The sequence below is a fragment of the Acromyrmex echinatior genome, chromosome 2 (genome assembly GCF_024713525.1).
Source record: "Acromyrmex echinatior isolate Ae372 chromosome 2, ASM2471352v2, whole genome shotgun sequence".
Classification (NCBI taxonomy): Eukaryota; Metazoa; Arthropoda; class Insecta; order Hymenoptera; family Formicidae; genus Acromyrmex; species Acromyrmex echinatior.
Window position 1 is genome coordinate 25,716,167 of NC_141853.1, and position 25,870 is coordinate 25,742,036.

At 39.2% G+C, this 25,870-nt stretch overlaps 3 protein-coding genes, 1 long non-coding RNA gene and 2 pseudogenes across 4 annotated transcripts in view; 2 read left to right on the forward strand and 4 right to left on the reverse strand.

Annotated features, from left to right (window-relative positions):
* The window catches only part of LOC147910691 (uncharacterized), a 94,731-nt gene that overhangs the window by 64,859 nt on the left and 4,002 nt on the right, over window positions 1-25,870 (reverse strand). The window lies entirely within an intron of this gene.
* Window positions 2,458-2,937, forward strand: LOC147910693 (uncharacterized). Its single transcript, XM_087416374.1, has one exon. It carries the CDS (start codon window positions 2,458-2,460, stop codon window positions 2,935-2,937), a length of 480 nt encoding a protein of 159 aa, XP_087272500.1.
* On the reverse strand, window positions 13,812-14,509 carry LOC147910694 (uncharacterized). Its single transcript, XM_087402771.1, has one exon. It carries the CDS (start codon window positions 14,376-14,378, stop codon window positions 13,818-13,820), a length of 561 nt encoding a protein of 186 aa, XP_087258897.1. The 5' UTR covers window positions 14,379-14,509; the 3' UTR covers window positions 13,812-13,817.
* Window positions 15,150-19,319, forward strand: LOC147910695 (uncharacterized). Its single transcript, XR_015544067.1, has 2 exons — window positions 15,150-18,809; window positions 19,163-19,319. It is a non-coding gene; the product is annotated as an uncharacterized LOC147910695 (long non-coding RNA).
* On the reverse strand, window positions 20,749-23,168 carry LOC147910696 (uncharacterized; annotated as a pseudogene).
* On the reverse strand, window positions 23,295-25,452 carry LOC147910697 (uncharacterized; annotated as a pseudogene).

The following is a 25,870-nucleotide window of genomic DNA, read 5'->3' on the forward strand; positions in this document are numbered from 1 at the left end:
GGTCGTACTCTTACGCGTGTACGATGACTATATCGACTACGTGTGGGACAAGCTTCCTGAACATGTGAAGATGGATTCGGAGGTTCGAACGTATCGTCGCTGCGACGAGCACTACAATCAGCAGTGGCAGGGGACGCACATCGACGCACCTAAGATAAAGGACTGTACCAAATGTTAGTCTGTTGTCGGGCGGCAGTCTATTGAATCGAGTGATAAACGCGCTTCCTTTCGAGTTACACATTCCGGGCTATTAGTTTTGCGGCCCGGACATTCGACTTTCGAAGCGATTAACCAGAGGTGACGCGGGCATAAATCCGCTGGACGCGGCGTGCCGAGAACACGACATTGCGTATTCTCAGAGCAACGATTTCACCGATAGACACGCGGCAGACGAAGTACTCGCCGAGGAGGCGCAGAAACGCGTCACCGCGAGAGATTCGACTCTGAGCGAGAGAGCCGCCGCTGCTGCCGTTTGAGCAGCGATGAAAACCAAGACCAAGATCGGCATGGGCATGAAATCGAAGAAGAAGATGACAACGAGGAAAAAGACAACGAAAAAGCTGATACTTCCAACGGCAAAACGGAGGTGGTGCGTTACCTTTTCTGCCAATATTGGGCGCGCTCGGGTCCTTGATTGGCGGAGCGGCCAGCGTGGCGAAAGCTGTAAACGATAGCAAAGCCGCGCGACGTCAGCTCGAGGTTGCAACGTCACGACCGCGCGATGGAACAGGGCCGCGGCCTGTATCTCGCTCCGCACAAATATGGACGCGGACTGTATCTCAGCCGCTATAAACGCGGTGAGACAGGGTGTAGCAACGAAGAAAAAAAACTTCAAAGAGACGATAAAAATGCTCTCGGGTGCAACTACCAACGTGCAATTGGACGTGCTCGCGAGACATATACTTGAGAGGTGTCTTCATGCGTAACGCTTTACCGACGAGCGAGGCGCGCCGAAACGAAAGCGGTATCGTGAATCTGGAATGCGACCGGGCCTGGTACTCACTGGGTAGCGTACGCCAAGAGGAATAACCGCGTCATATACTTTGACAGTTTCGGTAATCTTCGACCGTCCAAGGAACTGGTGCGATATTTCGAGAACGGTGCTACGACGATAAACAATCGTACATCCTATCAGACGTACGATCAGAGCTTCTGCGGACAAATGTGTCTGCGGTTTCTACAAACAGTAGACGCGCGTGAATTTAAAAAGCTCGATGAGGTGCTGTAAAATCTTAGTATTAGTCGAACGCTTTTTTCGTCATGTCGCTGACACTTACGCTAAGCAGGAAGAGCACCGTCCTCCCGGCGAACTACTTTCCCTCCATAGATTTGAGTGACGGCGATTACGAGCTCGGTCTTGCGATTTTTGAGACTTATCACACGATACCGAATGTAAACGAATCGAACAATAAATTTTATTTTGGCAAAGACGACGCAGAAATTACAATTCCCGAGGGTTTCTATGAAGTGCGAGACATAAATGAATTTTTGAAACGTGCGATTTTACGGAAACGTTCGCACCGCGACGCACTTGAAATCGTTGACGCAGTGCGTGGCGTCAATAACAACAAAAACAACAACAACAATGACACTGATGACGATAATGGTAAGGGTGAAGAATACCCGATTACGCTCCGCGTAAACTACAACACGATGAGATGCGAGATTAGATGTGCATACAGAATAAACTTTGGCAAGCCCAACAGCATTGGATCGCTACTGGGATTCTCGTCGAAGCGTATATTGCGACCGCGAAGATGGCACGAATCGGACATGTCGATCAATATAATGAACGTAAATGTTATCCGCGTAGAATGTAACGTGATCGCGGGCGCGTACAGCAAAGGCAAAACCGCGCACACGATACACAAATTTTCGCCGAGCATACTACCACGATATAAGATATCAGAGAGGCCGGCGCGGATCATTTACCTGCCGATTACGGCACGGAGCATTACGGATCTAACGATACGCGTCGTCGACCAGAACGGACGATTGCTCGATTTTCGCGGAGAGATCACCGTCAGATTGCACCTGCGACAGTGACAGTGAGCGTGAGATGCTCGTATTGAACGGAGCGGAGTGCACGCAGAGAGATAACGTATTCTTTACAAGGCTGGTAACATCACCGCTCGATAACGCTCGCTCATCCAACTGCATCAGCAAAAAGAAACTTCGAACGTTAAATTTTTACAATCTTTGAAATTCGCGGTACGCAACTTTTGAGATTAATATCTTGAATTATCAGTGAGCCGATTTTTGACGATCGCATCGTCAAGATTGAGACTCACACGTACAACCTGTTCGCTAATACAACATTCGAGTATAGCGACGAGATAAGAATACCCATACAGCAACAGGATTTGTACACGTTGCTGTTTTCTCTACGTCGAAGAAAGATTAATGGTGAAAAAAAAAACGATCAGATACCAATGACGCTTGTAAATAATTGCGTTCATGTTTGATGAAATTCGATATGAACTCAACAGTGTGGAGATTGACTGCAATCGAAACGTGGGCATAACTAGCACGCTCAAGAATTACGTGTCAATGACGTACGATAAAGCTTTGATTGCGCTGAACGCTGGATGGAACTCTAGATCCGACACGGAGGAAGGACACTTTAATTTTTGCGTGCCGCTTAGCATGCTGTTGGGTTTTTGCGAAGATTACAAACGCCTGATTGTCAACGCTCGCCATGAATTAATTTTGGTACGAGCGCGCAACGACAACAATTTCTTGGTGGGAAATCCTGTGACGGAGTCTCAGGTTGAATTATTTAAAGTACAGTGGTGGATGCCTCACGTTGCGTTAAACGAGGTCAATAAATTATCAATGCTGCGAGCATTGGAAAGCGGTCATTATCTGAGCATGAGTTTTTGCTCGTGGGATCTGTACAAGTATCCTCTGTTACAGAATACGACCAAGCATTCATAGGCCGTCAAAACGGCGACTCAGCTTGAGAAGCCTCGATATGTTATCTTTGCTCTGCAGACCGGTCGAAAGAATATCATGTCACGAGATGTTAGCATGTTCGACGCATTTCGACGATTGTAATTTGAGTAACGTGAAACTTTATCTAAATTCGATGTTTTATCCGTACGACGATTTAAATCTGGATTTTGACAAAAATAGATACGCCGTTCTATTTAATATGTACGCACGTTTTCGTAAAGTACATTATGGAATCGATTGCTTCGAAACGCTACTCAACGTGTTCTCATTTGTCGAGAAAGGGCCTTTTGTGGTCATTGATTGCTCGCGACAAAACGAATCCGTCAAGAGTGCCACTGTGGACTACGCATAGAATTTGACTGCAAGGAGAATGTGCCCGCAAATACAACATTGCCTATTGTCTCATCATACACGATCGTATAGCTCAGTATAATCCATTGACCAATGTTGTGCGCAAAATCACCTAAGTGCACTTCTGACACGATACGTCGCAATCGATGTCGCAGTCTTCTCGACAACATGTCCATGCGTTCGTGGATCTGCAAGGATTTATCGTTAACAAGAAATTTATCATGAAGGAAGTGGCGGTGCTGAAACAGGGAATCGTTCTCACGCATTATATTTTTACGAGTCCCGTGCCATGGAAATTTTTGACAAGATCCGACAAGTCTTGCGCCTCCTGGTTGATTGCTTATCACCATGGATTGCAATGGGAGGACGGGACGATCCTGTACAACGAAACGTCTAATTACGATGGCTGTATTTGAAGATGATGCTGTTGTGTATGTCAAGGGACGCGAGAAACGAACATGGCTGTGGAACTTGCTTCTGGACGATGAGCGAGAATGCATGTACATCGAGACCTTGGATGCAGTTTACGAAGACATGGAATTTTTATCTAATCTATATGTTATACTAATATTATACGATGTGGACAACATGTTAAGAATTGCGCAAAATGTATTGAAAATATATAACTGGTGATTGCAAAAGAATTTTTTAAATAAAAATTTTTACGTTAACGTATTTATTATGTATTTCTTTTCTCTTCATTTGTAATACATAAACGTTTGTATGAACGTATGTATAAACGTATGTACACATGTATAAACATATGAATGAACGTATGTATGTATAAACGTATGTATATATAAATGTATGTACATAAAAACGCATATACGTATGTATAAATGTATGAATGAACGTATAGTATGTATATATAAACGAATATATAAACGTATGTACGTATAAACATATGTATAAATTCGTGACAAAGAAAATATGTAGAAAGACTTGATAAAACGTGTCATGACATGTTCGAAATTCTTGGAAAGAGGGGGAGAACCTACCTTTTCTCATCGATTTCAGAAGTATTACGTCACAATTTACGCGGATGCAATCAGTCTTGTGATACCCACTTGTACGAATGGCTGAAAAAATGTATTTCGCTAAAGAGAGCAGTGCATCGTATGATGTGAAGAAGAAATATAACATGTAAGTTTCAACGTTCTATACACAAAAGTAACGTTTTTTTAACATTATGTATGTACACAGTACGGAACATCGTACGGTGCGTTTACTGAGCAGGCGTTACGATTTGACGAATACGGACTACAAATTTTTGGAAATTGGAATCAACGTTGGCCTACCGAGTTACGTGGAGATCGCCCTTGGAGATCATCGCGGACTATCGCTGTTTCTCGAAATGTGGAAGAACCTCTACGAGCAGCGAGGGAATATTTACAAGATGTTTCGAAACGAATACAAGGATAATTTTATAAGCGTTGGACCGCTAACCGTCAGTGTTTGCATGCTGAACGATGCTACGCTCATACGTCTCGATTCTTCATCCGTACGCATTACGATGACCGAAACGACGCTACGCTGTATGTTTGACTTTAATTTAACGGATGTATCGATGTAACGTTCGAACGATTAGCTCGATACGGTAGATATCAAGTATACGCGATTCTCCAACATCGCATCTGAGAACATAATACGTGATAGCGACATCTTCAATGGACATCAACTCATCGATTGCGAACTATTAGCTTTAGTTTTTAATAACTACGAAAACTGTAATAAGATGTGAATAAAACATTTTTGTTCGCGTGTGAATAAAACATTATTATGTATGTATTTTCTTTTACTTCCCATCCTTTGCCTCGACGCGCTAAGAAAAACTATATTGAAAAAAACTGTGTCGTAAAAAAAGAAACTTGTACTCTATTGATTCTTCCTTTCTTCATCCTTTTTTCACTCATAGCACGTTATACGCTCCGTCGCGCTCTATCTTTCTCTAACATGCAAGTCTTTATTACCGATGCATTTTTGGAGAGAGAGCGGCGAGTGACGACAAAAATAAGGACCATGGTCCTATGTTTACGTAACATCAATAGCGCCGGAACCTTTCTCCCTCCTTCCCCGCGTTACGAATATCCCGCGCCTACAAGTACTCCCCGCGCCCCGCGCTCCCCTCTATTCTAGCCCCTTGGGTTAGAACTCGCCTAGTATTACTACTTATGAACTCTTGAATTGACTTTTAATAAATTTATTCAAGGGCTCATATCTTACGAATTAATGATTTTGATAGAGCAAATATTTATATTAATGATATATAAAATCTACGCTCCCCAATGAAATTATACCTTATAATTAATCACCAAATATCGAGAAATCATTTCATTTTTAACTTCTGTTGAACTCTTCATCATTTAAAAATAAAAGTTTAGAAATGCTATGAACCAAATAACAACAAAGTAAATATAAGAAACAAATATAATTGTCATGATCTAACAAATAATAAATAACAATTGTTTCGAACCTGATCAGGTCATCTTCAGTGTTAAAAATAAACATAATAAAAATTAATATACTTAAATTAAAATTTTTGTTATTTTTATTGTATTATTTTATCAGTTGATCCGTTTTACAACTCCAGGATCGCAGTGAATCAAAGTAAATCAAATGTTAAGCACACACACACACACACACACACACACACACACACACACACACACACACACACACACACATACACACACACACACACATATATATATTAGATGTACAAATAAGTTTCCGCCGTTTGACAAAAGACGGCCTCATTAGCAAGTTATGGTTAAAATTGTCTGATGTAAAACATTATATCGTAAGGTTGGACATCTGTCAATAACATAATCTTGAAATACTAGTGATTTTGTATCAGCATCATATATTTTTTTGTGCGAAAATGCCGAGTTTTGAGCCGAATAAGCGTCATTTGAGGAAACTTTTGATTTACTTCTTTAATTTGAAGAAATCTGCAGCTGAGGTTCATCGATTGCTTGTAGAAGCATATGGTGAGGCTTTAAGTGAGAGAAGTTGTCGTGGTGGTTTCAAAAATTTAAGAACGGTGAATTTGACGTCGAAGACAAAGAACGTAGCGGAAGGCCGAAAGTGTACGAAGACGCAGAATTGGAAGCATTATTGAATGAAGATTCGTGCCAAAGGCAAAAAGAACTTGCACTTACATTAGGAGCGACTCAACAAGCAATTTCACATCGTTTGAAATCATTGGGAAAGATTCAAAAGCAAGGGATTTGGGTTCCATATGAACTGAAGCCGAGAAACGTTGAACGCCGATTTTCCATATGTGAAATGCTGCTTGTCAGACATAAACGAAAGGATTTTTTACATCGTATAGTCATTGGTGATGAAAAATGGATCCACTACGATAACCCAAAGAAGAGGAAATCATGGGGATCACCTGGCCATGCTTCAATATCGACAGCCAAGCCGAATATTCATGGAAAAAAACTCACGTTGTGTATTTGGTGGGATCAACTTGGTGTCGTGTATTATGAGTTGGTCAAACCGAACGAAACCGTTACTGGGGCTCTCTACCGAACACAATTGATGAGATTGAGCTGAGCACTCAAGGAAAAATGCGCCCACTACTACTCCAGGCATGACAAAATTATTCTCCTGCATGATAATGCTCGACCACATGTTGCGGCGCCGGACAAAACCTATATGGAAACACTCAATTGGGAAGTTCTACCCCACCCGCCGCATTCATCAGACATTGCCCTTTCCGATTACCATCTATTTCGATCGATGGCGCATGGCCTGTCTGAGCAGCACTTCACATCATATGAAGATATCAAAAATTGGATGGATAATTAGATAGCCTCAAAAGATGAAGCGTTCTTCCAACGTGGTATCCGTATGCTACCAGAAAGATGGGAAAAAGTAGTGACTAGCGATGGACAATACTTTCAATAAAACATTATGTATCGTTCTTTCACAATAAATGCTTAATTTTTGATAAAAAAACGGCGGAAACTTATTTGTACACCTAATATACATATACATATATATATATATATATATATATTAGGTGTTGGAATTAATTCGTAGCGTTTTTTAATGAAAGAATGTTATTTATTTCACATGAGCATTAAAAAATACATTAATGAAAGTACTTCCCATCACTTGTAAAACGCTACGAATTAATTCCAACACCTAATATATATATATAATGTTATCATACTCTTTAAGATTTTACTTAGCAGATGTTATCGTATGCTATGCAGCATTTTATATTAGAATGTTATCGTATTCTTTAAGATTTTATTTATTAGATGTTATCATATACTATATAGCATTTTATATTATATTAGAATACTATATAGCATTCGATAACATCCGATAAGTAAAATCTTAAAAAGTATGATAACATTCCAATATAAAATGCTGCATAGCATATGATAATATTACGTCCAAATCCTTAGGAATTCGGTGAAGGAGATAATGAGGGAGAATGAAGAGGGTATGGAAAGACGGCTAAACTCTCATAGATATGCGCACAGAGGCAAATACTTGTAAGTCGCACGCACCTTTTCGGTCCCAGAATATGGGCCAACATCCTGAAGGAACGCTATGACATCTGTTCCGAGGGACAGTGCGAACGTCGGTCCTACTTTTTGGGTCTTAAGAAGGAACTTAGTCCTTTTGACCCGGGACTAGACCTTGTGCGATCTCAGATGTTTAAAGGGAAGTGAATGCGAGAGGTGATTTCCAATAAATGAGCTAGGGAAATATACTAACTTATTATATATTTATTAATACAATAATAAAAAAAGGAATATTAAGGTTATATAAAATATTTATACATAATAAATATTTTTTTTACATAAAAATAAGAAATTTTATCCTTGTACATATATTCAATACGTTATGGAGGTGTGTGTGTGTGTGTGTGTGTGTGTGTGTGTGTGTGTGTGTGTTATGTGTGTGTACGAAAAGAGGAAAAAATTATTGGAGGCGAGGAAAGTGGTGCAGGAGCACATCGAGTGAGGTGCTTGTACGGTGTAAGGGGTGGGGTTCCCTGGGATATAGACTATGACTGTTCTATCCCCTTCATTGGAGGGGGACGAATATAGTCTAAATAGCCGATCCCAGTCGATCTGTTCAGGATTCAATTGAGAAGGAGTTGGGAGCTGATTTAAAAGAGGAGGGAGAAGAAATCCTTCTTCAAGAGAAGGAGGGAGAGGAAATCATCCCTCTAGAGGAGGAGGGGGAGGGAATCGTTCCTCGAGAGGAGGAGGGGAATAATCTAAGATTTCTCGGATGGCGAGATCGATGACAGGGAGAGAGGTGAGGTCTAGAGGTTGTGTCTGATGTTGATGTGGAGTTGAGTAGGAGACCTCGAGAAATTGGTCATCGGTCGGTTGTGGCGGCACGGTTATGGCTTAGCCATGCGGACGGTTCCGCCTACTCCTCCGGACGTCGGAAGTAGTTCGTCTCCGTTTTCTAATTAACGTACTAGTGCGCACTACAATCCGAAGAATAAAATATATATATATTTCGTCAGAAACGCATATAAGTGTATATATATGTTGTTCTCATGCGGGGAGACGTGTGGATGAACCAGAAGGAATGGTAGGGCGACTTACTGGTTAGCTTACTAGTAAGTCTTACCACGAGATTTCGGATGGCTACCGATTGGTATGTGAACGAGGAGGTTCATTGTCCATGGAGAGCGCCAGAAGGGCAGTCGCAGTGGCGTATGGCTGGATGATCGTAATGACGATTTGCTCACAATTTATCGTTTTCTCTTCGCACTCGTGTAAAAACGCGAACTAGCGTGATTATCGTGGGTTCTGGTAGGATTTCCGCACTGCCCGCAGTTGATCTTGACAATGGTTTAACTCGCGAACTTCACTGACGTGAACCGGATGATTTTGAGTTTTGTACTGATGCTCTGCGCTTCCGCGGGACCTCTATTTATATCCCGAAAAAAGGGCGTTATGCCCTTTGTCTAGGATGCAATGTCACGCGAGATTTATGATTTTTATAGTGTCCTATCGTTGTTAATCTAAAGTGCATCGTTAGAGTAGTTTCGAGAAGAAAAGAAGTGATTTACGTTTTTCTTTAAAGAGGAAAGATTGCTCCAGATGGATGAATTCTGTTATCCTCGCGGAAAATATGGCTAGGTAAACAGATGGTTACCGTGCACAACTAGTTTTGCATGCAGGGCAATCATTGTCAGTCGCGAGTCTGATCTTAGATAACGCTACCGTGGGAAGTTATCCCATGCGATTATGATTTTTTAAACGTGACATGGCGCCTGTTTTCCTGAAATGAAATTGTTGGTCAGTCTGGGATGACAAAGCTTAGATTTTTATTATTGCGTTACTTCAGTATTTATAATATCTTTTGCAATCTTGCTTCTTTTCGGGCCTGCATTAAGGTTATTATTCCTTCGGGGTTGATTGGCGTTTACGAGTTTTCAGTTCTGTCAGACCGTTATCAAAAGGCTCCGCTCGAGTCTCGCAGACGCCAACCATAGTCGCGACGTGGAGCCAAAGAAAAGAATCGTGGCATTTGTAGGACGTATCACCCCCAGCCTTAGACAAATATTGAGGTGTGAGAACGCAACATTTGCAAAAAAGGGAGAAGAGAGAGAGAGAGAGAGAGAGAGAAAAAAAAGGTATCGACCTTTTCTTTCGACAACTTGATGGATTTGATTACATGGTAACGTTGGATTCACATTTAAGTGTTATTTCTTACATATGCGTCCTTTGGTTTATTAGAGAAGCAGGAAAGAATAGGACGTTTTTGAAATTCGCCTTTTCAGTTCTTTCGTCCTTCCATTTTACAAGTAAATGTCAATATCCTGATACATATACATGTATTACATATAAAGAGGATTAGCATTTTGCTATCCGTATAAGTTTATAACTTATGTCATTAAGAAGTAGGAAAGAAAGATAGGGTTTTCCTTTCCGGAATTCTTTCGTGCTCCTTGTTATGCCTACTTACAATAATGCAACTAAAGTACTTAGGTATTCATTGAAAGATATTCTTGTGCATATAATCTAATTTACGCTAAAATTTGCCAATTTTTGCTGGAAAATTTGTGTAACTCTATACATATATCTATTTTAATGTTAAATTATACCATCTTTTCTTTTTTTCTTTTTTTTTATTGTAATATTGGCAAGTGAATATTGAATATTTTTATTTTATTTATTAATTTTAATCCTTGCTTTGCGACTTAGGATGATTTTCAGTATACATTAATTTTGTTTTGTACATTTGTTTTAATTTAATAACACTCCTATCCCCCTTCTGTATACTGTGACGTGACGTTTTCCGTCCGTCACAAGGGCCGCATGGCCTGATCGAACAGTGCAGTCTAGCGTTCTGAGTCCTTCCACCTTTTGGGGGGCGGACGCACCTGCGCTTTTTCCGCGACATTATTTGCGTGTCTTGTGCGTTTCGCGTTGCCGTTTTCTTTTTTCTGTGTATTCCCATACCGAGGGTCATAGAGGCTGACGACTCCCGCGATCTTGACAGACTGACGCCACCTCACCGGACTGTGAAGAGAGAAGAAGGAGGACGGTCAGGAATGAGAGTCGAGTGACGACCGCTGCTGACGGATCCGCCGGGGCGCACGACATCCGACCCCGGGTCGCAGGTGATATCATTCATTATTGCGCCCTTTTCATTGTCGCAAGGCATCTTCTATCGTATCCTCTTCCAAGCACAAGGCGGACCGAGAATTGGAATGGCAGGACGGGGATGGCCACTCTACGCCCCAAGGATGGCGAGAACTCCGAATAGGCGCCTCGAGGTCTCGAGGCGGCCCGAAAAGATCCTGCAGCCTCTCGAATTTCGTGCGCCAGGACATGCGACACGGGCATGACGCGGTTCCCGCGATTAGCGGAGCCGCGGAGCCAATCAGGCGTGATAAGGCCCCCTCGCGGGGATAACGAGCCCCGCGAGGATTAGCGTCCGGCACTTGTGCTGTGGCCAGCTTGGCGAAAGCACGTGGAGGGACACAGGGCGCGGCAGAAACGAGAGCATTCTGGAGACGATCAGGACGAGTACCTGCGGGGGAATCACGATGAGATGAGCGTCACAACTGTACAATCGCCAGTTTCCGCATCCGAGAGGCGTAGTTCTATCGGAATCCTATCGGGCGTATTACAATGAGCGCACGTGGCATTGCCGTGCATTAGATTTCCGCGGGATTCGGATACGCGTGTCGCCTCCCGGAACGGTCCCTTACCGTCGGGATAATCCTACTGCGTCCTCCAAGGCCACAGCCTCGTCATTCATTGTAAGCTTTGGTCGCGGATCATATTTTGCGTTGAAGTTCCATACTGTAATATTATCGCGTATCTTGTCGTTTCGGAAGCCTGTAGCATAAGATCTGCATGTCTATTGGGACGTCGGCCCACTGTCATAGCAATTAACGATAATTTATGATAGCAATTAGTAATTGCGCGTATTCTGTCGTATCGGAATTATCGTAGTGTCGAGTTTGCATGTATTCGATCTTTCTTTGAATCTCAGCAGCGCGAGACCCCGCGATCGCGCACGAAGTTATGCCGTGTCCACGCTACAATCGTTGCCGAATTCCATAGTATTTTTTAGGCGGCGAAGTCTTGTTCATATAATTCGCGAGAGTATCCCTGTGTGGCGTGAGCTCGTGTCGCGGGAATCTAACGAAATTGATACGTCTAGCGTAAAGCCTCGGGGTCTGCGTGAATCCGTTATCGCGCTCAAGTAGAGCTTATTGTCCCGATTTTGTTGGCAGATGTAAATGTCGAAGACTTATTTAATATATTTGTTACTTTTGCTATTGTTGATTTGTGTGTACTTTATTGTCGTCCCTATTCGCTCCTCCAAACGATTCGCTATCCTCGACCACGAACCGCTTCCTCTGCCATTTCCGAGGCTGAGCTACCGGTTGAGAGCCCATCGACGTTCACAGCTCGTTCGAATATTGCATAAAGAAAAGATCGCGTAATTTTAAGAAAGAGTGACACGCTCGCTCGTACCTGGTGCCCGACTATTGTTTTGTGATTGTGTGTCGCCCTTAAGAGCGGCCGCGTGAGGACGCATTTCTGTCGCGTTTCGTTTAATGTCATCCGTTGCCTAAGAAAATCTTAGCTGTGAATGCGCGACGAAGTTGCGCCACGCTCGTGAGTGCGGTTGCAATACATCATATCTTCCTCATACACAGCTCTATTCTCGCTCTATATATATATATATATATGTATATATATATATATATATATATACATACTTGAATTACTTGAAATAAACGTATAAAAGCTATTCATTCAAAACAAAAAAGTGTACACATTTCAAACTTTCCTATATAACGTACTTACATATAACTATTATACTTGTGACTTTGGTACTTTATAATTGCCTATACAGGTTGGCCATATTCGACGGAAAGATGTTTTTTTTTTCAATCATGGGAAACGTCGTTACTCGATCTAACATCTCTTTCCCATGATTGAAAAAAAAAACATCTTTCCGTCGAATATGGCCAACCCTGTACATATTGCTTGGATCTGCCCTTAAAATTATACTTATATAAAACTTTGCTTTCTAATCTATTTGGTGTAGCAATCTAGGATAAATCTTCACTCTTGTTTTTTTCCCTCTCTTCTGCTTCTTTTCTTGCCTTATCTATTCTCTTCATTATTTCTATCCCTTTATCTTCTACTCCTATAAATTCTTCCATCAGCATCTCACTCTTTATCTCCTTGCACTTCTTGAGTATGTGGCTCATATTCTCTTCTGCAGTATAACAAATTCTACATCTCTTTTCTTTGTCCTCTTTCCAGTACTGGCCTTTTTTTCCAGTACTGGCTCCTTTTGTTTTGTTCCCACATTTGAATCTTGCTATTAAACTTCTATCTTTCATCCTCTTTTTGCTTTCCAAGTATTTTGGTAACTTTTCTGACCATATATTTTTATAATTGCTATTATAGGGTGGGCCATCTATTGGTACGTTTTTGAATTTCGTCGTATGGCAACACCGAACGAGCTACAGACCCGAAATTTTGACAGTTTATTAGTCATACCGTCCGCGGCACGAAACAACATGTTTTCTCTTGAAGAGCGTTTTGAAATTTTAAAAACTTATTTTCAAAGTCAGTGCTGTGTCGCCGAAACTGTACGAATTTTGAAAAGAAATATGGAGCACCGAAGGAGCTATACGCAAATTGGTGAGGAAAGTTCGTGAGAAAGGGATGTTAGTGGATGACAGAAGTGGTCCCAGAGCTCGGACAGTGCGCACACCCGAGAATATTGAGGCTGTGGCCCAAAGTGTGAGACAATTCCAGCTTTGAAAAACAATAGTCCAAAATGTCATTAATAATTGGGGTGACCGAATGGCATACTGTAAGGCCAGTAGAGGGAGCCACATGAACGAAATCGTTTTTCATTCTTGACGCGGATACTTTTAGCTTCACAACAAAAAAAAAATTAATAAAAAATATCAATGTATGCTCATTTGATCGCATTTTTAAAAACGTACCAATAGATGGCCCACCCTGTATATGCTTGAGTCATTTATCTTTACTTGTCTTTCTTCTTTCTCTCTTCTTTCTAGTCTCTTCTTGAGATCTTCTGCTATACCTTGATTTCCTGCCTCTTACACTTCTTATTTGTTCCTTATTCATTTTTGCTCTTTCTAGCACTTCTCGTCTCTTCTTTTCCCAGTCATCTTCTTTTCTTCTACCATCCTTTTCCAAGTCCTTTATATATTCTTTTATTAACTTTTTCCTCGAATTCCCTATTCTTTTCTCATACTTTATTGCTCTTCTAATTGCTTTAATTTTGATTTCATTTATCTTTGTTTCTTCTATCAGTATATAATTAGGTGTTCTCCAGTCCAGTTTTAGAATCCATTTCACGTACTTCCTTTTTATCCCGTCTAGTCTATTGTCGTCCTGCCAGCCACACACTTCCGCTCCATACAGGGCTATACTCTCCACCAATGAATTGAATATCTTGATTCTTCTCGGATTTAGCGAACATCCTAATCTAAGGCCTTTTTCAGTCCAAAACTCCTCCGATTTTCTATTACCTACTTTCACTATATTCTTTGTTTCTTTATACGTCTCCATAACTCAGTGTCTGAGATTGTTCTTTATCTGCATTTTTCTCATCATTTCATTTAACAGCTTCCTGTCCACATTATCGAATCTGTCCACATTATCAGCTTTCAGATCCGCGAAAAAGGCAAACATCTTTTCTTTTTTGCTCAGTTTCCTGTTAACCACGTAATTTATTATGTAGACTGCATCCATCGTTCCTCTTCCTTTTCTGAATCCATATTGTCCTTCCTTCAGCTTTTCCTCCGCTTCTTTTTCAAATCTTCTGTTTAGGATAGTCGCGTAAATCTTATATTGTGTCCATTAATGTAATTCCTCTATAGTTTTTAATTTCTTTTTTTTCTCTTTTTCTCTTTTATAGGTAGAACAGATTAAATCTTTGTTCCAATCTAATGGTATTTCTTCCCCTTTCCGTACTCTGTTAATCATTTCCAGAATTCTTGTCCGATTTCTTTGAACATAAATCTCTATGCCTCATTCTCTATCTCGTCTTCTCCCGGAGTCTTTGCTTTTTTTAATTTTCTCAGCATTTCTCTCTTTCTCATTTCTCTATTAACTCTTTTGAAATTTCTTTTACTTTTTCTCTTCCTGTCTTTTCCTTTTCATTTTCCAGACTCAGAGTCGTTTTCTCCCGCATGCCCCCTAGCAGCTCCATAAAATGATCCCTCCAGCAGTTCATATTCTTGCTTGGCCCTTCTGATTTCTTCTTTCTGTACTTGTTTATATATTTCCATGCCTCTTTCTCACTTCTTATTTTTTTTTGTCTTTTCTTCTTCTGGTTCCTCATGCTTCTTCTTCTGTACTTCACACCATTCTTTATAATTCTTCCTTTTTATCACATAATCTTCTCTGTTAATTCTTCCTTTCTTTAATTCTCTCAGTTCTTTTCTTAACTTTCTTTTCATACCTCTCCATTCTTTATGATACTAACTTTCTTTCCTAATTTCCATGAGAGTATTTTCTTTTTATCTTTCTTGATCGCACTTTTAATCTTTTCTTTTATCTCCATCCAAATGCCCTCCGTATCTTCCCGTGTGCTCCTCCATTCTTTACACTTCTCTTGATAGCTTTTGTGCGAGAATGCACCGCGCGGAAAGATTCGAGTGAGAGAACGGCACAAGGTTGATATGATGCACGACAGTAAAGAGAACTCCGTTTCTTTTAATTTAACAAAAGAATTTTCTTTAATATAATCAGTTACAGAGTCAAAAAATATAATTAATTAAATATTAGATTAACAAAATATCAAATGCAGTCACCTTTTCCAAAATTGTATTCGGAATCGCGGTGATGGGAAATCTCGGCGATTTTCTCGGAAAGATTCGTTTTATCGCGATTCCACTAAGCGGTTAGCACGCCGATTTTACGAAGCGGTATAATAGCGAGACTATGATTCTAAGAACTCGAAGAACTTTTAGAAGTAAGAACTCTAAGAAGTCTAAGAACTCTAAGCGGTGTAAACGGTATAAGCGGTGTAGATTATCTAAGCAATCTGCCCCGCGGACCGGCGAGATCGAAGCATTTATTGCTTCCGGTCCGGGCTTTCTTCTTGGGAGAAATCCAATTAAATTTTGTCACAATCGTAATTATCACGTGGCATTGGTTGTACAAAATTGATTGGCGCTTTCGATTCTTTTCTAGCGACGTTCAACGTAACAGTCATGCGCGACAGAAAATCCGTACGCGGGATTGGTGACAGCGCGTGACGTATTCGTCGGAGCGCGGCGCTCGCGTGCGCGAATTGAATTGTTCTAGAACTTTCGATGGTCCGTTGCCGATGCCTGTTTGCGTGAACCGAATTGTTTTGAAAAGACTAAAGAACAATGAATCCCTGACTTTGACGAAGCTTAATGTCAGGCTCGAGATGAAATCACGAGCTCGCCTTGTGCGTGCATTCAATAACAATTACTGTCGGTCGACCGAAGGAATTCTTACCTTTTTTTCGAATTACCGATCTCAAACAGCTTTTTATGTCCTTTTTCCGTCCAGTCATTTCTCTCTATTTCCACTTCCGTCTCTTTCCTATCTTTTTTCTCCATTATTTGGTCATCGCAACTCTATCTCTAATGGGATGTGATCTGACTTTATCCTGTTGCCTTTTTCTACCCTTTTGATTTCTTCGCATGCTTCATCATTTCTTATCACGTAATCTATCTATGACTGAAAATCCTCTCTCCCCTATATATGTCCATCCCCCCTCTTCTTCGAAGCTTCCATTTAGTATCGTCTATTCTCTCTCTTCTATACTTCCTATTAGTCTACGACCCTCTTTGTTTATTATTTTATCTATTGATTTCCAATTCTTGTTTCTCTTTTCATTTTCTTTTTCTATTATTGGTCCTCCTTCACTACCTGTTCTTGCATTCAAATCTCCTTCTATTATCAAATACTCTTCCTCTTTTTCTTGAATATGTTTCATCAATCTTTCTATTGTTCTTCTACCTCTTAATTATACACTGTTATTATTCTCCATTTATTTCCATTATAGTCCATTTCACATCGCTGCTTCGTTTATTTCTCTAACTTCTATATTCTTTATTTTCTTGCTCACTGCAGTGAATATTCCACCTTTTGTTTTTCCTTTTTTATGTTCTTTCTTTACCGGCACATAGTTCCACTCGTAGTCTTTCGGCAATCTATTTTTAATTTTCTCCCATCTTTCTTCGTCTATCCATGTCTCCATTAATTCTACGATGTCGAATTCTTCCAGATATTCCCACGTTTCCTCACATTTATTAGACAGTCCCGCAATATTCCAAAAACAGATTCTTAATCTTCTTTTCGCCTCTTCCCCGCTATCCTTTTCTTTTTCTCATTCTCTTCTTCCTCCTCTGTCTTCTTCTATTCTTCTCTCTCTCTCATTTCAGCGTAGCCACTTATCTTTCACAAAATCTTACCATAGCTTACCTTCACATTGTTTCCTTTCTCTTTCTCCTCTTTAGCTTTTTCCTTCATCTAACAGATTATTATCTATAAATATACCTGCATTTAACTCTTTCTTTCTTATTATAACCTCTCTTTTTTCTTCCCAGCTCTCTAGTTCAGCTATTATGCGTGCACTTATTCTCCCTGTCTTGTACCTTAAACGCCTTTCTTACTTTCACCTCTACCCTCAATTTTTCTTTAACGAATTCTACAACCTGCTGTTCCATCTTGTTTCCACCCTTCCATTTGTTTATGCCTCTGATTACTATGTTGTTTCTCCGCCTTCCTCTATCATTTCTTTTCTCATTCTAGTTTTTTTATTCTTTCCAGTTTATTCCTTTTTATGTTCTATTTTTCTTTATTTTTTCTTCTTCTTTCTTCAACTTTCCTTTTTTCCATTCCTTCCTCATTTGTTCGATTTGTTCCATCATGTTTTCATTCATTTTCTCCGTTTGCAAATATTTTTCATCTCCTTCATAAACTTTATCATAGGTTCCTCTTTTCTTATCACATATCTCTGCATGTTTTTCTTCTTTAGTGTTACCAAACCCTTGAAAATTTGGTCAAGGAGATAATGAGGGAAAATGGAGAGGGCGTGGAAGGACGGTTAGACTCAATCTCACAGGTATACGCGCGGAGGCGAACTGTAAGTCGTACGTACCTTTTCAGTCCCGGAATATGGGTCAACATCCGAAAGGACGCTATGACACCTGTTCCGCTGAACAGTGCGAACGTCGGTCCTACTTTTTGGGTCAAGGAACTTAATCCTTTTGACCCAGGACTGGACCTCGTGCGATCTCAGGTATTCGAGGAAAGTGAATGCGAGAGGTGATGTTAATAAAAGACAATACAGGGAAAATACCTTAAGGGGGTATAACACCTTTACGACTTCAAAAAAAAAAAAAAATTTTTTATTGACTTAAATGATACTTTAAGATGTCTAGAATATGATCCCATTAACGCCTAAGCGATCTTGAATTTATTTCACGTCGAAAACAGCTATGCTTGTGTGTTACCTCTAGCGCGGAGAGAGGGCCTCGGGGCGCTCACCGAGCTCGCTGTCTTTCTCTTGTGTTTGTCAAGTATTTCAGGATGAAGTTTTCAAAGCAGTCAAGCCTATCTACGAAGAATTAAGTTCTGACGATTTATTATCCCGCTGTCTTGGCGGATATACTCAAAATAACAACAAGAGCTTCAACTCTGTGCTGTGGTCTATAGCGCCGAAAGGGGTCCACAGCAGCAAGGCGATCGATATTGCTGCAAATATTGCTGTTTGCAATTTCAACGATGGCCTAAAAAGTGTATTGGAAATTATGCAAGTTCTTAACTTAACGATCGGTACCATCTGCTACAACTTTTGCATAAAAACCGATGAACGGCGGATCCGCGCAGCCGAGCGCGCCATGACTGCGGAAGCTAAAGCAGCTCGGAGACTTGACATGTCCAATAAAAAGGCCAAAGATGATGAGGACCTTAATTTGGAAGGACAATTGTACGGGCCAGGCATTGCCGATTAAAGTAATAAGCTAATAATTGCAAGATTTCTCGTACCAAAACTTAAAACGCGTTTTCTGAAAAACACTATTTTTCAAGCTGGTGTACATCACAACGTCCACAATTTTTATCCGATCGACAAAAATCAAATATCTTTATACTCAGCATGGGTGCCTTTATGATACTACCTAGTCTTTTTTAAAAAGAATCACTAGATTTTTTTTGGCAATCGATTTTATGTTAGATTTTTAGGCGAAAATTCGATTTTTTTTTCAAAGTCGCGCCATTTTCTTAAAAATTGATATTTTTTAAAATCCACCGGTACTACCTTAGCCAAACTATCACAGATTAAGAACCATTTGTATTTTTGCTTTAAGTCACTCCAGTCAGCCACAATCGTGTACACCAGCAAGACATACGCGACGCTAGCGGCCTCTTTTGACGGCGTTTATTTTATAAACCATGATGATTTTTCAAAAACAAAAAATATGTTCAGTGTCTTTAATATGTAAATAAAAAAGCCCAAAGACCCGATTTTGAATTGCGCACTTCTTTGTATGTAAAAAAAAATCTTGAAAATGAGGTCGATTTTGGCCGTAAAAGATGTTATACCCCCTTAAATTATTAGGTGTTGGAATTAATTCGTAGCGTTTTTAAATGAAAGAATGTTATTTATTTCACATGAGCATTAAAAAATACATTAATGAAAGTACAGGGTGGGCCATCTATTGGTACGTTTTTAAAAATGCGATCAAATGAGCATACATTGATATTTTTTATTAATTTTTTTTTTGTTGTGAAGCTAAAAGTATCCGCGTCAAGAATGAAAAACGATTTCGTTCATGTGGCTCCCTCTACTGGCCTTACAGTATGCCATTCGGTCACCCCAATTATTAATGACATTTTGGACTACCTCGGCGCCAATTTCACTCAAAACAGTCGTAATATAATGTCATCCACTAACATCCCTTTCTCACGAACTTTCCTCACCAATTTGCGTATAGCTCCTTCGGTGGGTGCTCTATCACGACCCATATTTCTTTTCAAAATTCGTACAGTTTCGGCGACACAGCACTGACTTTGAAAATAAGTTTTTAAAATTTCAAAACGCTCTTCAAGAGAAAACATGTTGTTTCGTGCCGCGGACGGTATGACTAATAAACTGTCAAAATTTCGGGTCTGTAGCTCGTTCGGTGTTGCCATACGACGAAATTCAAAAACGTACCAATAGATGGCCCACCCTGTATATATATATATATATATATATATATATAATATATATAATATATATATATATATATATGAGTATAATAAAGACATTAATAGTAAAAAATTAAATTTATATAATTTATTAAAAAAATATTAATTTATTAATAAATTTAATATAATTTTCATGATATTTTTAAATTTATTTATTTATTTATTTTTTATTTATTAATTTTAATCTTTGCCTTGCGGCTTAGGATGGCTTCCAGTATACATTTATTTATATTTGTTCTTAATTTAATAACATCTGACCCCTATCCTCCTTCAGTATCTATTCTTCATATCTTCCTGATACACAGCTCTATTCTCGCTCTATATATATATACAGGGGTGTCTCTTAAGATAGGTTGGGACCACATTGAGGATGGAGAATGGATCGAAGGGAATAAAAAATTCTTATGCCATTTTGAGATTCTCGCTGTAGTTTTCGAATTAAAAAAGGAAACGTTTAAGCCAATATGCGGTTAAGCTGCGCCGCGCGAATTCGTAGGACGGCCCACAGTCGAGTGTCGACGACGGTGCGCAAGGAGGGGGAAAGAGCGCTTCTCAAAATGGTATAAGAATTTTTCGTTCCCTTTGGTGCATTCTCTGCTCCCAATGTAGCCCCGACCTATCTTAAGAGACACCCTGTATATACGTATAAATACAGGGTCCGGCAAAATGATCTCCCACATTTTAATCTTTAATAAAAACGCCATTATAAATGCTATTTAGATTTTATTTTTATTAACTGAAAATTTATGCTATGCCATTTGTTTTTATTGAGTTTTGAAAATTATAGAGTCCAAGTGGCGATCATTTTTTTCGATACACATTCGAAGCTGATTTCTAAAAGTTTCCATCACTCGAGCAATAATTTAAGGCGATATTCCTGTAATTTCTTGGCGTATTGCTGCTTTCAATTCGTCAATGGTTCGGGGATGGTGTTGAAAAACCTTCGCTTTCAGATAGCCCCAAAGGAAAAAGTCGCATGGGGCAAGATCGGGTGAACGCGCAGGCCACCCAACGTCTCCACGTAACGAGATTACGCGTCCTGGAAACATTTCCCTTAAAACGTCCTTAAACGCCCGTCCAATTCATGACGACAACTGAAATGGCAAGGCGCGAGCTACCAACCGACTACGCTAAGCTCCCCCTCTCTTCAGTGGTTCGAGGACAGTGGCGGTGCAAAATGTGGGAGATCATTTTGCCGGACCCTGTACTTATAAACATTTGAAATACTTGAAATACATATAAATGCTATCCATTCAAAAACAAAACAGTGAAATACTTGAAATACATATAAAAGCTATTCATTCAAAAACAAAACAGTGTGTATTGCACATTACAAACTTTCCTGAATATAGCATGCCTACACGCTAACTTTGTGACTTTGGTACTTTATGATTGCTTGGAACTGCCCTTAAAATTATACTTATCTGCAACTTTCTAATCTACTTGGTGTAATAATCTGTGGTAAGTCTCACTCTTGTTTCTTTTCCCTCCCTTCTGCTTCTTTTCTTGCTTTATCTATTCTCTTCATTATCTCTATCCCTTTATCTTCTATCCCTATGAATTCTTCCATCAGCATCTCACTCTTTGTCTCCTTGCATTCCTATGATTTATACTCTCTTCTGCAGCATGGCAGATTCTACATCTCTTTTCTACATCCTCTCTCTAGTACTGGCCTCCTTTTGTCTCGTTCCCACATCTGAATCTTGCTATTAAACTTCTATCTTTCATCCTCTTTTTGCCTTCCAAGTATTTTGATAACTTTTCTGACCGTATATTTTTATAATTGCTATTATACCTTGACTCATTTATCTTTACTTGTCTTCTTTCCCTCTTCTTTCTAGTCTCTTCATGAGATCTTCTGTTATACCTTGATCTCTCCTGCCTCTCTTATTCTTTTTATTTGTTCCTTATTCATTCCTGCTCTTTCCAGCACTTCTAATCTCTTCTTTTCCTCTATTGTCCTTTTCCAACTTCTTTATACATTCTTTTATTAACTTTTTCCTCGAGTTCCTTCTTTCTTCGTACTTCTACTGCTATTCTGATTGCTTTAATTTTGATTTCATTTATCTTTGTTTCTTCTACCAGTATCTAATTAGGTGTTCTCCAGTCCAATTTTAGAATCCATTTCATGTACTTCTTTTTTATTTTGTCTAGTCTATTGTCATCCTGCCAGCCCCACATTTCCGCTCCATACAGGGTTATACTCTTCATCAAAGAGTTAAATATCTTCATTCTCCTTTCGAAGTTGTCTTTGAATATTTTTTCTCCAATGCTCCATGTTTTCTTCATTGCCACTGTTGCTTTCTTTATCCTTTCTTTTATATATTTTTCAGTCCCTCCATTTTTCTGTAGCGTGTATCCTAGATACTTGATTTCTTTAACTTCTTCTATTTCCTCTTCTCTCCATTTCCACTCCCTTTTTTGTCCTACCTCTTCCTTCTCAAATACCATTATTTTTTACTTCTCCGGGTTCAGATTTAGTCCTTTTTTTATATAAATCTCTTAAATTTCTTCAGCATCTCTCTCTCACATCAGTTTTTCTATCTACCAGTAGAATCACATCATCCGCATACATTATTGTTCAACATTTCTCTTTTCCTATTACTACTCCTCCTGTCTGACCTTTTGCCTTGTCTGATCTCTTCCTCCAAGTCTGACATATATATATTAAACAATGTCGGGTTTAACGAACTTCTTTGTCTAAGGTCTTTTTCAGTCTAAAATTCCTCCGACTTCCTATTGCCTACTTTCACTATATTCCTTGTTTCTTTATACGTCTCCATAATTCGGAGTCTGAGGTTGTTCTCTATCTGCATCTTTTTCATCATTTCATTTAGCAGCTTCCTGTCCATATTATCGAATGTAGCTTTCAGATGCGAAAAAGGCAAATATCTTTTCTCCTTTTTTGCTCAATTTCCTGTTAACTACGTGATTTACTATAGACTGTATCCATCGTTCCTCTTCCTTTTCTGAATCCATACTGTCCTTCCTTCAGCTTTTCCTTCGCTTTTTCTGTTTAGGATAGTCGCGTAAATCTTATATGCTGTGTCCATTAATGTAATTCCTCTATAGTTTTTAATTTTTTCTTTATCTTCTCTTTCGTAGATAGGACAGATTAATCCTTTGTTCCAATCTAATGGTATTCCTTCCCCTTTCCATATTCTTTTAATCATTTTCCAGTATTCTTTTCCGATTTCTTTGGATATAAACCTCCATGCCTCATTCTGTATCTTGTCTTCTCCTGGAGTCTTTGTTTTTTTTTATTTTCGCAACACTTCTGTTAATTCTTCTTTTGCAATTTCTTCTACTTCTTCTCTTCCTGTCTTTTCCTCTTCGCTTTCCTCACTTTCCATATTCAGAGTCGTTTTCTCCCGCGTGCCCCCTAACAGCTTCATAAAATCTCTCCAGCTGTCCATCTGTATTAGCTATCCTTGCTTGACCCCTCTGATTTCTTCTTCCTGTACTTGTTTATATATTTCCATGCCTCTTTCTCACTTTTTATATTTTTTATCTTTTCTTCTTCTGCTTTCTCATACTTCTTCTTCTGTGCTTCACATCATTCTTTATAATTCCTCCATTTTATCACATAATCTTCCTTGCTAATTCTTCCTTTCTTCAGTTCTCTCAGTTTTTTTCTTAACTTTCTTTTCATACTTCTCCATATTCTTTATTATACTAATCTTTCTTTCCTAATTTCCATGGGAGTATTTTCTTTTTATTTTTCTTGATCGCACTTTTAATCTTTTCTTTTATCTCCATCCAAATGCCCTCCGTATCCTCTCGTGTACTCCTCCATTCTTTACTCTTCTCTTGATAGCTTTTTATCCCTTCTTCTATTCAGTCACTTCTCTCTATTTCCACTTCCGTCTCTTTCCTATTTTTTTTCTCCATTATTTGTGGTCCCCGCAGCTCTACCTCTAATGGGATGTGATCTGATTCTGTTCTATTGCCTTCTTCTACCCTTTTAATTTCTTCGCATGCTCCATCATCCCTATCACATAGTCTATGACCGAAAATCCTCTCTCCCCTATATAAGTCTCCCCCTCTTCTTTGAAGCTTCCATTCAGTATCGCCCATCCTCTCTCTTCTATCCTTCCTAGTCTACGGCCCTTTTTATTTATTATTTTATCTATTGATTTCCTGCTCTTATTTCTCTTCTCATTTTCTTCCTCTAGTACCAGTCCTCGTTCACTACCTGTCCTTGCCTTCAAATCTTCTCCTATTATTAAATACTCTTCCTCTTCTTCTTGAATATGTTCCATCAACCTTTCCATTGTTTTTTCTACCTCTTGACTATACACTGTTATTATTCTCCATTTATTTTCATTATAGACCATTTCACATTTCATCGTTGCTTCGCTTATTTCCCTAACTTCTATATTCTTTATTTCCTTGCTCATTGCAGTGATTATCCCACCTTTTGCTCTTCCTTTTTTATGTTCCTTCTTTGCAGCACACAGTTCCACTCATAGTCTTTCGGCAATCTATTTTTAATTTTCTCCCACCTTTCTTCGTCTATGTTCCATGTCTCCATTAATCCCACGATGTCAAGTTCTTCCAGATATGTTCTCACGTTTCCTCACATTTATTAGACAGTCCCGCAATATTCCAAAAACAAATTCTTAATCCTCTTTTCGTTTCTTCCTCGCCATCCTTTTCCTTTTCTTATTCTCTTCTTCCTCCTCTGTCTTCTTTTCTCTCTCTTCTTCTCTCTCTCTCTCTCTCTCTCATTCCAGCATGGCCACTTATCTTTCATAAAAATCTTATCATAGCTTACCTTCACATTGTTTCCTTTCTCTTTCTCCTCTTTAGCTTTTTTTTTCAACTGCTTTTGCATTTCTTTCTCTTTTCTTGTTAGATCATTATCTATAAATATCCCTGCACTTAACTCTTTCTTTCTTGTCATAACCTCTCTTTTTTCTTTCCAGCTCTCTAATTCAGCTATTATGCACTTATTCTCCCTGTCCTGTACCTTAAACGCCTTTTTTACTTTCATCTCTATCCTCAAATTTTCTTTGACGAATTCTACAACCTGCTGTTCCATCTTGTTTCCGCCCCATTTGTTTATGCCTCTGATTACTATGTTGTTTTTCCGTCTTCCTCTATCCTTCTTTTCGCTGTCCCATTCTAGTTATTCTATTCTTCTTTCCAGTTTTCTCCTTTCTATGTTGTGTTCTTCTTTATCTTTTCTTCTTCTTTCCTCCATCTCCAGCTTTCCTTCTTTTCATTCCTTTTTCATTTGTTCAATTTGTCCCATCATGTTTTCATTCATCTTTTCCATCCGTTTGCAAATATTTTCCTCCATCTCCTTCATAAACTTTATCATAGGTTTCTCTTTTCCTGTCATATATTTCTGCATGTTTTCTTCCTTAGGTTTGTTTTTACTGCCTGTCGATCTTCCTACCATTGATGCCACCTGACGGCTGCTGCTATGAACAACTCTTCGCTCTTCCCCCTTCTCCAGATTGCTCTGTCTTCCGCCTAACCTAGCGGCTTTCCCGAACCTGCTCAGATCTTTTATTTCCTTTAGATTCTTCTATTTCTCGTCTTCTTTTCCTGACCTTTTCCCACCTTCTTACTTTCTGATTCACTTATTATTGTTTCTTTCTCTTTCTGTTTTTTACTGTTTTTTGTTACTATTTCCTCTGTTAACATACATACGTCACCACGCTCTCTATTCCTAACCGGAAGTCTATTATTTTTAAATTAATTAATATTATTAAAAAAATAGAAAGACAAAGGGCTACGAGTTAAAATTAAAATTTAATCTTAGGTTCGTAGCCTTTTGTCTTTCTGTTTTTTAAATTTATTGAACCTTATTATTA

What these genes read in the sequence shown, in the direction of transcription:
- LOC147910693 (XM_087416374.1), top strand. Translation starts at nt 2,458, where the DNA reads ATGTTTGATGAAATTCGATATGAACTCAACAGTGTGGAGATTGACTGC.
- LOC147910694 (XM_087402771.1), bottom strand. Translation starts at nt 14,378, where the DNA reads ATGGAGACGTATAAAGAAACAAAGAATATAGTGAAAGTAGGTAATAGA.